The sequence below is a fragment of the Xenopus tropicalis genome, chromosome 8 (assembly GCF_000004195.4).
Source record: "Xenopus tropicalis strain Nigerian chromosome 8, UCB_Xtro_10.0, whole genome shotgun sequence".
Lineage (NCBI taxonomy): Eukaryota > Metazoa > Chordata > Amphibia > Anura > Pipidae > Xenopus > Xenopus tropicalis.
Genome location: NC_030684.2, coordinates 11,374,848 through 11,391,894, shown reverse-complemented (window position 1 = coordinate 11,391,894; position 17,047 = coordinate 11,374,848). Strand labels below are relative to the sequence as shown.

General features: G+C 40.0%; 1 protein-coding gene across 1 annotated transcript; it reads left to right on the top strand.

The window, feature by feature from the left end:
* The first annotated feature begins 1,840 nt into the window (after positions 1 to 1,840).
* Positions 1,841 to 16,135, top strand: gfi1b (growth factor independent 1B transcription repressor). Its single transcript, XM_002936177.3, has 7 exons — positions 1,841 to 1,976; positions 7,713 to 7,827; positions 13,650 to 13,817; positions 13,900 to 14,168; positions 14,753 to 14,890; positions 14,999 to 15,164; positions 15,504 to 16,135. Exons 2-7 carry the CDS (start codon positions 7,716 to 7,718, stop codon positions 15,680 to 15,682), a joined length of 1,032 nt encoding a protein of 343 aa, XP_002936223.1. The 5' UTR covers positions 1,841 to 1,976; positions 7,713 to 7,715; the 3' UTR covers positions 15,683 to 16,135.
* Positions 16,136 to 17,047: the final 912 nt, after the last annotated feature.

Genomic DNA, 17,047 nt, shown 5'->3' with positions numbered 1-17,047 from the left:
TGAGCCACATTTAAATGGGAAAAAGTGTTGGGGAGCAACACAAGCATGAAAAAAGTTCCTGGGGGTGCCAATAAGAGCTATAATTGGCTATTTGATAGCCCCTATGTTGACTGGCAGCCTATAGAAGGCTCTGTTTGGCAATGACACTGGGTTTTTATATAATCTAAACTTGCCCCTAACCAGAAATTCAAAAATAAGCACCTGCTTTGAGGCCACTGGGAGCAACATCCAAAGGATTGGTGAGCAACATGTTGACCCCGGGCCACTGGTTGGGGATTGCTGGTCTAAGGGAAACGCTATGGCACCTCCCTCCCATATGTATAAATACAAATATACAGAGAAGGAATGTACTGGGCACACAATAAGCTGTACCCCCATACTGTACTGTCTAAGGGAAACACTATGGCACCTCCCTCCCATATGTATAAATACAAATATACAGAGAAGGAATGTTCTGGGCACACAATAAGCTGTACCCTTATACTGTACTGTCTAAGGGAAACACTATGGCACCTCCCTCCCATATGTATAAATACAAATATACAGAGAAGGAATGTTCTGGGCACACAATAAGCTGTACCCCCATACTGTACTGTCTAAGGGAAACACTATGGCACCTCCCTCCCATATGTATAAATACAAATATACAGAGAAGGAATGTTCTGGGCACACAATAAGCTGTACCCCCATACTGTACTGTCTAAGGGAAACACTATGGCACCTCCCTCCCATATGTATAAATACAAATATACAGAGAAGGAATGTTCTGGGCACACAATAAGCTGTACCCCCATACTGTACTGTCTAAGGGAAACACTATGGCAACTCCCTCCCATATGTATAAATACAAATATACAGAGAAGGAATGTTCTGGGCACACAATAAGCTGTACCCCCATATTGTACTGTCTAAGGGAAACACTATGGCACCTCCCTCCCATATGTATAAATACAAATATACAGAGAAGGAATGTTCTGGGCACACAATAAGCTGTACCCCCATACTGTACTGTCTAAGGGAAACACTATGGCACCTCCCTCCCATATGTATAAATACAAATATACAGAGAAGGAATGTTCTGGGCACACAATAAGCTGTACCCCCATACTGTACTGTCTAAGGGAAACACTATGGCACCTCCCTCCCATATGTATAAATACAAATATACAGAGAAGGAATGTTCTGGGCACACAATAAGCTGTACCCCCATACTGTACTGTCTAAGGGAAACACTATGGCACCTCCCTCCCATATGTATAAATACAAATATACAGAGAAGGAATGTTCTGGGCACACAATAAGCTGTACCCCCATACTGTACTGTGTAAGGGAAACACTATGGCACCTCCCTCCCATATGTATAAATACAAATATACAGAGAAGGAATGTTCTGGGCACACAATAAGCTGTACCCCCATACTGTACTGTCTAAGGGAAACACTATGGCACCTCCCTCCCATATGTATAAATACAAATTCTCTCATGGCAGGTTTTTCTTGTGAATTTCTTTTTCATAATTAGAAATATACATTTAAGATTCAAAAATAAGAAGTTTGGATAGTTAACCAAAAACAAACTTGTCAAGGAAATTTCAGCAAAACCTCCTGCTCTGGGCAACAACAACACACATTTGGTGGACAGTGATAAGCCCGAGAGACACATAAATGAACTTAGAAAAAAAAAACCTAGCTTGTATATATGTTTATCATGATCATACATGGAAATAAGTTGGGTTCTAGCCTGGAGCCTGCCAGGGTTTTGATAAGCAAATATTGCCAGAGCATGGCGCTTCCCTATTGGCTGCAGCTTCTCCAGATTTTGACACAAGTAATCAGATTGAAAAATCAGGGCGGGGGGAAAAAAGCTGAGAGGCCAAAGGGAGAGCGACAGAGATCAGGACACATGAACTCAGCAGCAGCAACAGCCGGCTAAGGAGAATATACACATCGTTTGCTTCCCTACTCTACTGGACTGAGGTACTGTGTCTCAACTACTACTGCTGGCAATCAGACACACTCCACAATTACATATATACATATATATATATATATATAGATCATTTTTCAAATCTTGTATCATTTAGAAATGTTATATTCACACAATATATAATTAAAAACTGTAAAGGGGAAATAAAGCCAAAAATAGAATGTTGCCTAATGTTGTCCTTCTGAGCAACTGCCCAATACACATTCACTATACATTTTTGTTTTAAAGTTATTTGTAAATGCAATTGCTACGGAAAATGCCTGCCCCCTTCTCTGAACTGGTGGTTCCGACTCTAGAAGCAATCTGGTCTCCGGCTACATTGTTTCAAGAGTCAGAACCAGAGGGATAAACACATTCTCCCTTCCATAACAATTGCCTTTGTAAATGAATTTTTAAAATCACTGAAAGTGAAATGAACGGCTATCGGAAAGACGCAATTTGTTTCATCGGGCTATATTCGATTTTTATGTTTACACCCCCCCACAATACTAAAATGTGTGTGTGTGTTTTTGTAGGTTTGACAGTAATGCGAAATATCAGTGAAAAAGATAAGGAAAAATACAATTCTCCAATAAATTTGTTTAAAATTTGAGTTTAACTCATATTTATATATAGATATTAGTTACCAATTTGCCCCAAATTTTGATCTTATATTTTTCTGACGAAAAACCTTTTGTTTAATTAATAAAAAAAAATAAAATCTCCTTTACAAATTAATTGTCAATGAAAGGTTTTAATAAGTAAAATCTGTCAATTAGCAATGAAGTCTTTGTGATATATTCTCAGGAGTTAGACATAACTAAATGTTATATATATATATATAATATAAATTGAAATATTTTGTTATTCTGTATAGATGATTGTTGGATATATACTTAGATTCTAAAAATTCTAAAATTGTATAAATTATTTGTCTATTTGTTCTTGACTTTTAATAGGCAATATATTCTGTTTTTTATATTGTAAAACAGGTATAGGACCCGTTATCCAGAATGCTTGGGACCAAGGGTATTCCGGATAAGGGGTCTTTCTGTAGTTTTAATCTCCATACCTTAAATCTACTAAAAAATCAAAAAAACATGAATTAAACCCAATAGGATTGTTTTGCATCCAATAAGGATTATTTATATCTTAATAAGGTACTGTTTTATTATTACAGAGAAATAGGAAATCAGTTTTAAAATTCTGAATTATTTGATTAAAATGGAGTCTATGGGAGACGGGCTTTCCGTAATTCAGAGCTTTCTGGATAACGGGTTTCCGGATAAGGGATCCCATACCTGTATATATATATATATATATATATATATATAGTTAGAGTGCAGATACTTTGAGAGCTTGATATGTATATATATATATATATATATATATATATATAGTCAGAGCACAGAGCTTGTTGTATATATATATATATTGTTATGGGCAAACAAACACACAGCAGAATAGAACCATCAGTCTATCTGATTTTTAGATTTAATAGCCAATATATTCTGTTTTTTATATTCTAAAATAATTTTGGAATTAGATTATTGGAATGATATACAGGTATGGGATCCCTTATCCGGAAACCCATTATCCAGAAAGCTCCGAATTACAGAAAGCCTGTCTCCCATAGACTCCATTATAATCAAATAATTAGGATTTTTAAAATTGAATTCCTTTTTCTCTGTAATAATAAAACAGTACCTTGTATTTGATCCCAACTAAGATATAATTAATCCTTATTGGACGCAAAACAATCCTATTGGATATAATTAATGTTTTATTGGTTTTTTAGTAGACTTAAGGTATGAAGATCCAAATTACGGAAAGACCCCTTATCCGGAATACCCTTGGTCCCGAGCATTCTGGATAACGGGTCCTATACCTGTACTAAATTCAGCTTCAGACTGTTGTTCTCCTCGTGTTTCTTTTCTAAAATATGCCCCCCCCCCTGAACTTTGTTAATTATTTCAATGTTGTTATCTTCTCCTTTACTCTAAAGGTGGCCATACACGCACCGATATTATCGTACGAAACCTCGTTTCGTACGATAATCGGTGCATGTATGGCATGTCGGCGAGTTGACCGATATCGCAGGAAGCTGCTGATATCGGACGACTCGCCGATCGGACCAGTTTGAAAATTTTGATCGGGCGCCATAGAAGGCGCCTGACCAAAATTCTCCTTTCAGAGCTGAATCAGCAGAAGGAGGTAGAAATCCTATTGTTTCTACCTCCTTACCTGCCGATTCAGCCCTGAATGGTGTGTGGCGGATCTTACGATGTTTCGTGCGACCGATGGTCGTACGAAACATCGTCAGATCGCCACGTGTATGGCCACCTTAAGGCTAATGTCCCACGGGGAGATTTAGTCGCTACTATTTTTAAAAAGCGGGTTCCAGCGACTTCCTAACAAGGGGTTACTAGAGATTCCCACCACGGAGCGATTCTATTTCCCACAAATCCAGGTGCCATATTCCCCGCCCACAATTAGAAATGACATTCAGCGCAATGGGGAAATCGCAGCGACTTCCCACTCAGTGGGTTTTACGTTCAGCGATTCCAATAGTTCTGAATGACGTTGCTTTTTTTGTAAAATCGCTCGAAAAAGGGTCTCAAAGTGATTCGGAGGGATAAGCCATTTGAAGTAGTATCGTTGGTTCAGGCACTGGTGATTTATATTCTTCTTTGTGTAGAGACAAAACGAGCGATTTGTCACTGGAACTCGCTTTTTAAAAGTTGCAGCGACTAAATCTCCCAGTGGGACATCAGCCTAAAGGTTTCCTAACGATATTTAGATTAATCAATGATCTTGTTGAGAACTTTCATATCTGAAAGCTGTCAAAGTTATTATTTTTCAAAATTTGAATTTTTCTCAAAAAAAGTTTCTAATTGAACTCTTAAAAAACGAAAGAAAAAAAAAACTCACATACAAATTCATCTTGAAAATTCAAACTGAAAAATAGCTTGTACTTCTGCCTGAACTCAACAGCTTTTAGATCTCAACATTTTTTCTTTAATCATTTTTTCTTTTTTCAGTAATAAGCTTTCCTGCTGCAATATACAAAGATGTTTATTTAAATCTGAAAAGCTGTAGGTTGTACAGGTATAGGATATGTTATCTAGAAACCCATTATCCAGAAAGCTCTGAATTACAGGAAGGCCATCTCCTATAGACTCCATTTTAATCATATTATTGTAATTTTAAAAAATGATTCCCTTTTTCCGGTAATAATAAAACAGTACCTGTACTTGATCCCAACTAAGATATAATTACCCCTTATTGGGGGCAGAACAGCCCTATTGGGTTTATTTAATGGTTAAATGATTCCCTTTTCTCTGTAATAATAAAACAGTACCTGTACTTGATCCCAACTAAGATATAATTACCCCTTATTGGGGGCAGAACAGCCCTATTGGGTTTATTTAATGGTTAAATGATTCCCTTTTTTCTGTAATAATAAAACAGTACCTGTACTTGATCCCAACTAAGATATAATTACCCCTTATTGGGGCAGAACAGCCCTATTGGGTTTATTTAATGGTTAAATGATTCCCTTTTCTCTGTAATAATAAAACAGTACCTGTACTTGATCCCAACTAAGATCTAATTACCCCTTATTGGGGGCAGAACAGCCCTATTGGGTTTATTTAATGGTTAAATGATTCCCTTTTCTCTGTAATAATAAAACAGTACCTGTACTTGATCCCAACTAAAATATAATTAATATCCTTATTATTATTATTATTATTATTATTATAATATCCTTAATAATCCTTATTGGGGGCAGAACAATCCTATTGGCTTTAATTAATGTTTGAATTATTTTTTAGTAGAATTAAGATATGGAGATCCAAATTATAGAAAGATCCCTCATTCGTAAAGTCCCAGGTCCCGAGCATTCTGGTTAATAGGTCCCATACCTGTGCAGCCATAGCTTAATAGTCCAAAAATATCCAATATGTATACAATAGCTGAAGGCCACAGTTTGAACATTACTATTCTGTATAAATACGTGGACCCCCCAAAGTCTGTTTGCCCCAGGCCTGGTTTCAAGGGGAATCCTGTTAACTTTGTTTAAGCGGCTAACCAATGCAAAATCAAGCCCCCTCCAGCCATGTGACTTAGCCTAAAGTCTCTTTTATGCTGCCCCTGACTCTAAACTTCTCCAGACCAGATGCAAATAGGACAGAAAGGGCAGTGTTTATACAAATTCTTGGAAGAATGCCCCAGGAATGTTTAACTGACAGATTATAATGTAACCTTAATTTCCAAACTAAGGGTTTATTATACATATGGGAGGGAGGTGCCATAGTGTTTCCCTTAGACAGTACAGTATGGGGGTACAGCTTATTGTGTGCCCAGAACATTCCTTCTCTGTATATTTGTATTTATACATATGGGAGGGAGGTGCCATAGTGTTTCCCTTAGACAGTACAGTATGGGGGTACAGCTTATTGTGTGCCCAGAACATTCCTTCTCTGTATATTTGTATTTATACATATGGGAGGGAGGTGCCATAGTGTTTCCCTTAGACAGTACAGTATGAGGGTATAGCTTATTGTGTGCCCAGAACATTCCTTCTCTGTATATTTGTATTTATACATATGGGAGGGAGGTGCCATAGTGTTTCCCTTAGACAGTACAGTATGGGGGTACAGCTTATTGTGTGCCCAGAACATTCCTTCTCTGTATATTTGTATTTATACATATGGGAGGGAGGTGCCATAGTGTTTCCCTTAGACAGTACACTATGAGGGTACAGCTTATTGTGTGCCCAGAACATTCCTTCTCTGTATATTTGTATTTATACATATGGGAGGGAGGTGCCATAGTGTTTCCCTTAGACAGTACAGTATGGGGGTACAGCTTATTGTGTGCCCAGAACATTCCTTCTCTGTATATTTGTATTTATACATATGGGAGGGAGGTGCCATAGTGTTTCCCTTAGACAGTACACTATGAGGGTACAGCTTATTGTGTGCCCAGAACATTCCTTCTCTGTATATTTGTATTTATACATATGGGAGGGAGGTGCCATAGTGTTTCCCTTAGACAGTACACTATGAGGGTACAGCTTATTGTGTGCCCAGAACATTCCTTCTCTGTATATTTGTATTTATACATATGGGAGGGAGGTGCCATAGTGTTTCCCTTAGACAGTACAGTATGGGGGTACAGCTTATTGTGTGCCCAGAACATTCCTTCTCTGTATATTTGTATTTATACATATGGGAGGGAGGTGCCATATTGTTTCCCTTAGACAGTACAGTATAAGGGTATAGCTTAATGGTGAACCACTTTTTCTGTCACAATTGAGTAGCTTATGTTGTTTATCCACAAGCCCATCCGCTCTCCAATCACTGCCTTCCATTTTACCAGGGATTATGTATTTGAGGAAGAACAGGTCTAGAACTTATACACATAGGGACAGATTTTTTGGTAATAACAGGGAAAAATATATCTGTTTTACTAATCTTTTCCAGCATTATTTAGCAATCATATTTTATTATTTTAAAAGTCTCCCTATACAATTGAATATTACTTACTGATATTGTATTGGTTCTCGTATATACAATATTATAGAGGGTGAACATATTATCCCATAAGTTCTTCTTCTTCAGCCCCAGCCTGGCTATAGCCTATAGCCTAATCTATCAATACACATGGACATCATCCATAAAGTTAAGTGAATAAAATGAAGTTTGTGTTGTCTGAAGCCGATATGTTTTTTTTTTTTGCAGAGAATGCCCCGGTCATTTTTGGTAAAAAGTAAAAAAACACACACATACCACCAGCATCGCTATGTTGAAGAGCAACCAGTTGTTGGACTTGACCTACTGGCAACATCCTACTATGGTAAGTGGGATAAATCATGTAGAGAATGAAACCCAATTAATGGAACAATTAGCCAGACATTGCTTTCTCCAGTGTTGGTCCATTTGGTTGATCAAATGGACCAACAATCTATGTGTGGATGCCATAAAATACAAAATCTGATATAATCAGACTTCATCATTTAGAACTGCCATTATGGTTGGTTGAGTGAGTAAATGGTCCTTGGTCTATTTGGAAACACTCAAAGGTTCCAGCACTAATCCAAAAGCATTAACACCAACATTTACCCATAATGGTCTATATTTCCAGATCCCCATACATTTGCTTTGTGGCCCAATATGGTTGGCTGGATGACTCTTTCTTTGTGAAGGACCTTGGCTGATTAGGTAGTAGAAAATACCTACTTACTCTGAGATAAAGTGTAAGTAAGCATATGGTTCTTGATCTTAATAGCAACATTTACTCATAATGGTCTATATTTTTGCATTCCCATCCATTGCTTTGTGGCCAAATATGGTTGGTTGGATGACTCTTTCTTCATAGAGAACCTTGGCTGATTAGGTAGTAGCAAATACCTACTTACTCTGAGATAAAGTGTAAGTAAGGACATGGTTCTTGATCTTAATAACAACATTTACCCATAATAGTCTATATTTTTGCATTCCCACAACTGCTTTGTGACCAAATATGGTTGGTTGGGGGGGTGACTCTTTCTTTGTGAAGGACCTTGGCTGATTAGGTAGTAGCAAATACCTACTTACTCTGAAATAAAGTGTAAGTAAGGACATGGTTCTTGATCTTAACAACAACATAATGGTCTATATTGTTGCATCCCCATCCACTGCTTTGTGGCCAAATATGGTTGGTTGGATGACTCTTTCTTTGTGAAGGACCTTGGCTGATTAGGTATTAGCAAATACCTACTTACTCTGAGATAAGGTGTAAGTAAGGACATGGTTCTTGATCTTAATAACAACATTTACCCATAATGGTCTATATTTTTGCATTCCCATCACTGCTTTGTGGCCAAATATGGTTGGTTGGGTGACTCTTTCTTTTTAGAGGACCTTGGCTGATTAGGTAGTAGCAAATACCTAACATTTACCAATAATGGTCTACATTTTTGCATTCCCACTGCTTTTTGGCCAAATATGGTTGGTTTGGTGACTATTTCTTTGTGAAGGACCTTTACTAATTTAGTAGTAGCAGATACCTACTTCCTTTGAAATATAGTGTAAGCGAGGAAATGGTTCTTGATATTAAAACCAGCATTTACCCATAATAGCCTATTTTTTTGGAACCCCATCTACTACTTTGTGGCCCACCCTATGGTGACAAACCCTTTGTTTGGCAACCTCTTCTATTGACTTTTCTAGTGTAAAGACAGGTTAGTATCGTGTGAAGGACATTATTGCTCAACGCTACTCTGTAAACTAAAGTTACACCTGCTCTTTTAGCCGAGGGCATATAAAATATGTTAATATTTTGCAACTGCCCCAGGCCTGAGAGTAGGCAGTGGGAGTACTGATTTTCGGAGTTTCAGAAATCCCAGCCTCTCCACTGTGCCCCAGGGCTGACAATGATGGCCCCTAATTTAAAAGAACAAATAGATCACTCACGTTCCTCAAGGCCAAATCCTGATGGTGGAGTCAGGAAATCCTGCTTTGTAAAATCTCTTTTTTTTTCTTTTCTTTTTTATTCTTTTTCTAAAGAGACTAAGGAGACAAAATGAGTGACTTGAGTGGTATGATTTTACTGATGGGAGCTCCAACAGGTTACCAAATACTTTGAAATTAGATCAATGAACTATCAAACAAAATAGCAGCTACCTTTGAGTCTGTTATGAGGCAAGCTCCAGCTAAAGGCAGAGCCGGGCCAAGTAGAATTGGCGCCCAAGGCAATACAACTTGCCCCAGTACCCTGGCCTGCTATCCCATACAAGCTCTCTCACACTGATCCCTGCAGTCAGCACACCACATTACACCACCCCTCTTGCCCCACTCCTCAGTCACCCAGTCTCTCTTCAATTGCAACCAGGACATGTGCCACTCCTGCCCCTAGTTCCGTCCCTGGCTAGAAGCTAACTATATCAGTAGGGGCTGTTGGTGGGCACAGGAGGAGAGTAAGTAATATCATCTCTGGCACCAGCCTTAGCTCTAAACGTGCCAATATTTGGACAGGTATTGGCTGCCTGCTTGGTCCCTCTTCACTAAAATGGCAGCCAAATGGCCTGTGTATAACCCAAAGTTACCCTCCTTGGTGTCCTCTATAACAGTGGTTCTCAACTTTCCTAATGCCCCAACCATAAAATTATTCCTAAGACCATTGGAAATATGTGTTTTTTACGATGGTCTTAGGTTCTCAACCTACAGGTGGAGAACCGCTGCTCTATAACTAACTGGGGCTCAGTCAGATATTAATTGGCTTGAGGGAAAATACTGTTAATAAAGGACCACATTAAGCAATTCCTATGGTTTGCTGCAAATACGTCGGCATGGACCTCACATGTGATCCTTTTGTTGGATTAAGTATTAAATGAGTGGATAATCCCTATTAGACCCACCAACTTGGCAAAATGAGGTAAAAATTCAGTCTGATTTGGCAACCTGGCTGTTGCCATTTTTAAAGCCAAACGAGCAGAACTTTTCCCAACCTAAGGTGGACAATAGGGCCAAGTGACCAGAGGCATACAGAGGACACACAGGCGACAACAGAGATAGGAGCATTCGGAGTGAGGACCGCATCAATGAGCTCATTGATGTGGTCCTCGCTCCGAATGTTCCTATCTATGTTGTCCCCTGTGTGTCTCTGTAGTCCCCGATCCGAATAAAAAAGCAAACCTGCCCGATTGCAACCTGCCCAATTTTCAGTCAGATATCGGTTACAAGCCCGTCGGGGGGGTCCCCATACATGGGCAGATAAGCTGCCAAAATGGTCTAAAAGACTTAAATCTGCCCGTGTATGGCCACCTTAACTTCTATTATAGGGTATAATTGTCACCTTTCATAGTTTGTGCAACCCTGTGTCATACTGATGGAATATTAGCACACAAATCAAAGAAAAGGCTCGTTAATGGGATCAAATTGTAGCCAAGCTTGTGAACGGGTTTGTCAGTCCTTTCTGAAAGGTGCGGCTCATTGTTAGAACTGCTGCATGCCAACAGGTCTTCTCAAGCCCCGAGGCACATTCAAATGACTTTTATTCAAATACTGTATGTGCTGTGTACTCTGGCTAATCTTTCAGTCACTATAACTGTTTTCCCAGGAATCGAATCCTCTCTCTTTAGAACCAACTTCCACATAAATCCCCAAGGTTTTACATTTGTGCTCCTTTCTGTGATTTACAGAAGTAACAACAGCACAGACGTCAAGACCCAATGGCCACACTCTCATCTTTTTTCCTCCAAACAGTCTACATCTTCTCCATACAAACCCTCCCATATTCCTAAATCAGTCCAAGTGGCATCACTAGATATCACTGGGTTGTGCAGTAATGATACTGAAAGGGACAGGAAAAGATATGCTTTCTACTAAGCTTGTGTCCCACCAGTTTAAAGGGAAAGTCCACCCAAAACTTTTGAAAAGTAAACATAGTTACGCGCAACTTTGCAATATACATCAATTAAAAAATATGCAGCCTTTTCATGATTTTGAGTGTAATAATATGGTTTGGAACAGTACTCTAAAGGTCCCCATACACTGGCAGATCCGCTCGCTTGGCGATGTCGCCAAGCAAACGGATCTTCTCCCTATATCCCCACCTACGGGTGGGCGATATTGGGAGAATCCAGGGTAATTATAACGATGGCATTTGTAAAGTCAGTCTGGGGACCGCACCAACAAGCCGATGCGGTCCCCGATCCGACTAGATTTTCTAGCCTGCCCAATTGAGATCTGGACGATTTTAGACCAGATATCGGTCGGCCAGGCCCATCGGAAGTGCCCATACACGGGCCGCTTAGCTGCCGAATTGGTCCAAGGGACCCATATCGGCAGCTACTATCGGCCCCTGTATGGGGACCTTAAGCTCCGACCCCTGTTGATCTGGCTGACTACTTTGAGACTCAATTAAAATGTAACAGTAGTCATCTGTCCTCAGCCTGCTTCCTCCCAATTCAACAATTCCCTGCACACGTGATGTCAATAAGGAAAGGAACATCACAGTACAGTGTATTATGGGTTATGTAGTTCCTGAATGCTCTCTGTAAGCTGTGGAGAAATTGTTACAATTTGTAACATCAATGTTCTAGTCCCTCCTCCCTGCCCATGATTTCAAATGATGCAGAAAGAGAAGAACTGTTTTGCAGCTGGATTTCAGCATATAAATATGATATCTATTCATACTTTTTGAAGGAACAGATTACAATGATATAATATAATATATAAGTATATTAGGGCTTTCTGTGTTGTGTGCGGAAGCCAGAGTACCCCTTTAAAGATTATCATTAGTGATGAGCGAATCTGTCCCTTTCACTTCGCCGAAAAATTAGTGAATCTTTCAAAAGATTTGCGAAACGGCGAAAATGTTGCGCGTCAAAAAAAAATTGTCGTCCGCAACTATTCTTTTGTCGCCTGCGGCTATTCTTTTGTTGCGTAGCTATTCTTTTGACAATTTTTGGTCGTGCGGCAAATTTTTCTGCGGCAAATATTTTCATCCGTTTCGCAAATCCATGCCTGGCAAAACATTTCCCCCATCACTAATTACCATTACTTGACTAGATTTGGTTGAACAATATTGACCATACTGCTTTACCATGTCAGAATAAATGACATCTGTGAGCAGTTTTGACAAATAATCTTGTGGTCAGTATCAGCTTTATGCACAGCCCTGTCCACTACTCACAGGTAGTGATGAGCGAATTTTTTGGCCAGGCATGGATTTGCAGCGAATTTCTGCATTTTGCCATTGGCCAAATGAGTTCTTAAACCTTTGGCAAAAATTTGCAGCGGAAATATTTGTTGCACGCTAAAAAGTCACAGTTGCTGTGGGCTCGGTCGCATCAAAAAAAGACACGGGGCGACAAAAAAGTTGTGCGACAAACACGTTTGGTGGATTTTTCGCAATTTTTCTTGCCATTTCACAAATATTAAGGTGACAGATTAGCTCATCACTACTCACTGGCCAACATAAAACTGGAAGTCATGTCATCAAGTGAGGTTGGGAAGCAAATTTTGCAACCCAGCTGCACAACTCCACACCACCAAAACATCTGAAACCTCTTCGTTTTTGTGTTATCGGCAGACCCTTTGACCATCAGGGGGGACTGGGGGGCCCAGAACAACATCCTCAACATCTCCAGCATCTGATCTAGCTGCTTAGGGGTGCAGGAGGTAACATGATATTGAGAAGGCCCCCCCAAATTTTTTTTGCAGGAGAGCCAAGAAAAGTGAAGATACTGTTGTTATCAGTTTTTCCTTTTAAGCTACCAAGATACAAGATCTCTGTCATGTTTACACGTGCATAAATTAAACAGAGTCGTTAAATGTTTTGCCTGGGGCAGCCTAGTGCCAAACATGCTGTACTTATATATATATGTAAGTACTTGTTAACAAGCCGCTCGCAAATATTCAAAAAGAAAACACCTTTAGTGCTGAATCATTCTGACAGCAAACGAAGTTCTTTTGAGCTGCAAGCCATCATAAGTTAGATAAAGGTCTACAATGTTTGGACCTAAAAGAGTTTTCACGACCTTTATAAATAAACGTGTTCTTGATCTGAGGGCTATGCAATGGGCCAAAAAAACATGGCGGGGCAAATCCTCCCTGTGAGCTGCATGGTCCTGCTGACTTGTAGAATCAATAATACATTGCTGCTTTTAATTCCGTCCATTTCTTTTTCTTCAGCTCATTGTGCTGAATTCCCAGTGGAACCCCCAGCTTTCAGCACTGACCGTAACGATAAAGTACATACGCCGGAAAATACCACAACAGAAGAGACGGACATCGATCCAGGCGATTCAAGAGAGAAGATCCCATTCATAAGTAGAAGCATCTCCCCAAATGCATTCCAAGGTAGAAACCATAAAATGTTTCATGAATATACCAATCCTTTCTCTATACCTTTTTTACCATTTTGTTTTGCCTTCATCTCCAGGAATAGCACTGTCTTCAATGAGACCTTCAAAACCCTATGACCCCAGCCCCCTGTCTGCCTTCTACGCACAGAACTTCTCTTGGGAAACGCTGCACTCCACTTATGGCTTCAAGCAGATACCATCCCAAATACATCCTTCCATGCTCCAGAACTCCATCAACCTGTATAGTTGTCCCCCAACGCTGGACTCGGACTCTGACCACCCCATCAATTATAGCATGAGCTACTCTCCAAAAATGGATAGCTACCACTGTGTGAAGTGTAGCAAAGTAAGTTGCCTTCCAAGCCGGCATTGGCACGGTCAAGAACAAAGCTGACCAACTGAAGGCTCATGGGTTGGATGTTTCCCTCCAAACGTTTTTTATGGCCCCCAGCATGGCCAAGATCTTCATAGACCTCTTTGTATGACATTGTTAGTTTACCTTTAATAATAAACTGGCCACCAAACATGAGAAATAGTATGTAACTGTCCCACAGCATGGAAATTATGGACAGCACTTAAGATGTTTTTCAAAAGGAACTTGACTATTATCATTCAACTTTACATAGTGCATAGATACTACTAGCCACACCCACCATTGATTTGACAGTTATTTATTGCATGGAAGGCAATAGCTCAATAAAGTTTTAATGACCAACTAGATTGTATTGAATCTTGAAACGAGATTCAATACAATCAATACAATGCAATACAAGAAAAAATATCTTACACTAGTTATCACTGAAATATCCATTCTGATTCAAAATATAGTCTTTAAAATTAATCCTCTACAAGGATTCTAAACACTCATGATTCATCTTCCCATAATATTGTTAGAGAAAAATCTCTTCATGGGTGTCTCTTTTGTTTCAGGTCTTCTCCACATCTCATGGCTTGGAGGTCCATGTCCGAAGATCACACAGCGGAACGCGACCATTTGTGTGTAACATCTGTGGAAAATCCTTTGGGCACGCCGTCAGCTTGGAACAGCATCTCAATGTCCACTCACAGGTAAGGATCATACACCTAATGAACTCAGGCATTCTTCATTTCTGGTTCTTTAATAATGGCTGAGCGGATTAACCATAGGTCGGTACTAACTCACTCTTGCCTTCCCAGGAGAGAAGTTTTGAGTGCAAGATGTGCGGAAAGACTTTCAAACGCTCCTCAACGTTGTCTACCCACCTCCTCATCCACTCAGACACCCGGCCGTACCCCTGCCAGTTCTGTGGGAAGAGATTCCACCAGAAGTCTGACATGAAGAAGCATACTTATATTCATACAGGTGAGTAGTGGACTGTACTCTGCATGTACGGTGTATGTGTAGGTACTAAGTGACTTACAGCTCCCCATAGTGTTATTTTCATTTTCTTTAAATCAGTTTTCTTCATGTTTTCCGACTTCTTTCTACTTATCCACATCTACTGCTACACAACTTCCTTTCTTCTCCCTTTTCCTTACAACCACTCCTTTTATTTTCATTTTGCTTTTGTTCATTTCCCTCCTTCTGCTCTCTTCTTCTTTTCATGCACGTCAATGGCCATACTTTGAACTACATACAGGGCAGTTTTGTGTTGGTGAAAAGTAATCTTATGTCTGACCTGTTTTATTTCTTCCCATTCAGGTGAGAAACCACACAAATGCCAAGTGTGCGGAAAGGCTTTCAGTCAGAGCTCCAACCTTATCACCCACAGCCGGAAGCACACCGGCTTCAAGCCTTTCAGCTGTGACCTCTGCGGTAAAGGGTTCCAACGCAAAGTGGATCTCCGACGGCATCGGGAGAACCAACATGGATTGAAATGATGATACAAACTGCCTTTCATACATACATCTCTGATTATACTCAAGTAGAATGGAGAACTTTTAATTAACTGCCCAGCAATCATTGTGATCAAGAATACATCACAATATGATACTTTGAGAAAAGCCTGTGACTGCAAGGTTCTGTTGCTTGTTGTGCATGTCAAAGGTTCTGCAGCTGAACTGGGGGACAGAAAAAAAGTTATCTGGATCTCCATGCCACAGACAAAGGCCACCACACTTTTCAGCAGAACAAAATAATGAATATGACACCCTGACTGGATACACCCAATAAGCCACGGTGTGCCTTAAAAATAGCTTTTGTATATATGATAATATAACTGATTTGTATATATTGATTAGTGTTCTCTGTGTTAAAAGATAAAAAAATCAATATTTTGCCCATTGTGCAAATCCTGTTTAGTTCTTATACAGAAAAATAAATTGTTGCTCATATATTTATGTATGCAGTCTGCTTAAGGTGCCCATACACCTTCAAATCCGCTCGATTGGCGATGTTTCCAAGCGAGCGGATCTTCTCCCGATATCCCCCACCTACGGGTGGGCGATATCGGGAGAATCCAGGCTAATTTGATCGTTTGACCCTGGGGCCAAAAGATCGAATTATAACAACGGGTATAGGTAGAGTTGGTCCGGGGGCCGCAGCAACGAGCCGATGCAGTCCCCGATCCGACTAGATTTTATAACATACTCGATCGATATTTGGCCGATTTCAGGCCACATAACGGTCGGGCAAGCCCGTCGTTAGTGCCAATACATGGGCCGATTAGCTGCCAAATTGGTCTAAGGGACCAATATCAGCAGCTAGAATTGGCCCGTGTATGGGGACCTTTAGATCATAGGGCTGCTGTATGGCTTCATATATATCATAGCATGCTGTCATTTGGGCAGAACAGCTAAGCAGGTAGGGGGCTGTAGGCAGTCCAGTTATAGAAATTGCCTACCTGCTGCCAATTGAACATGTTTCATATAATGGCCCATATGAGAGGATTTCTTGTTTACACAACCGCAATGCCTGGTTAATAAAACCTCCAGCCGAATTTGCATAGTTTGGAAACAAGTAAAGAGGCCTTTTGTCCATTCAGCACAGCATCCCTTTCATTTGTTTCTCAGATCAGATTACCCCCTTTCATTGTCTGGGAGCCTGACATATAAATTGCTGTTCCTGTTAACACCTTTCTGGTAAGGTGTATAGTAAGGCAAGATGGTAACTATCGGGTAGTGTATAAAATCATACACAATGGTGTCAAGGGAAGAGGCTGTAATTGGGCAGTAATAAACTTATCTCCAGCACAGGGGGATATGTAGAAATCATATACAGGTATGGGATCCATTATCTGGAAACCC

Bases quoted from the DNA above. Each gene is read 5' to 3' on its own strand.
- gfi1b (XM_002936177.3), top strand. From the start codon at position 7,716: ATGCCCCGGTCATTTTTGGTAAAAAGTAAAAAAACACACACATACCAC. The intron at 7,828-13,649 runs GTAAGTGGGATA...CTTTTTCTTCAG, and splicing joins ACTGGCAACATCCTACTATG to CTCATTGTGCTGAATTCCCA. The intron at 14,891-14,998 runs GTAAGGATCATA...TTGCCTTCCCAG, and splicing joins ATCTCAATGTCCACTCACAG to GAGAGAAGTTTTGAGTGCAA.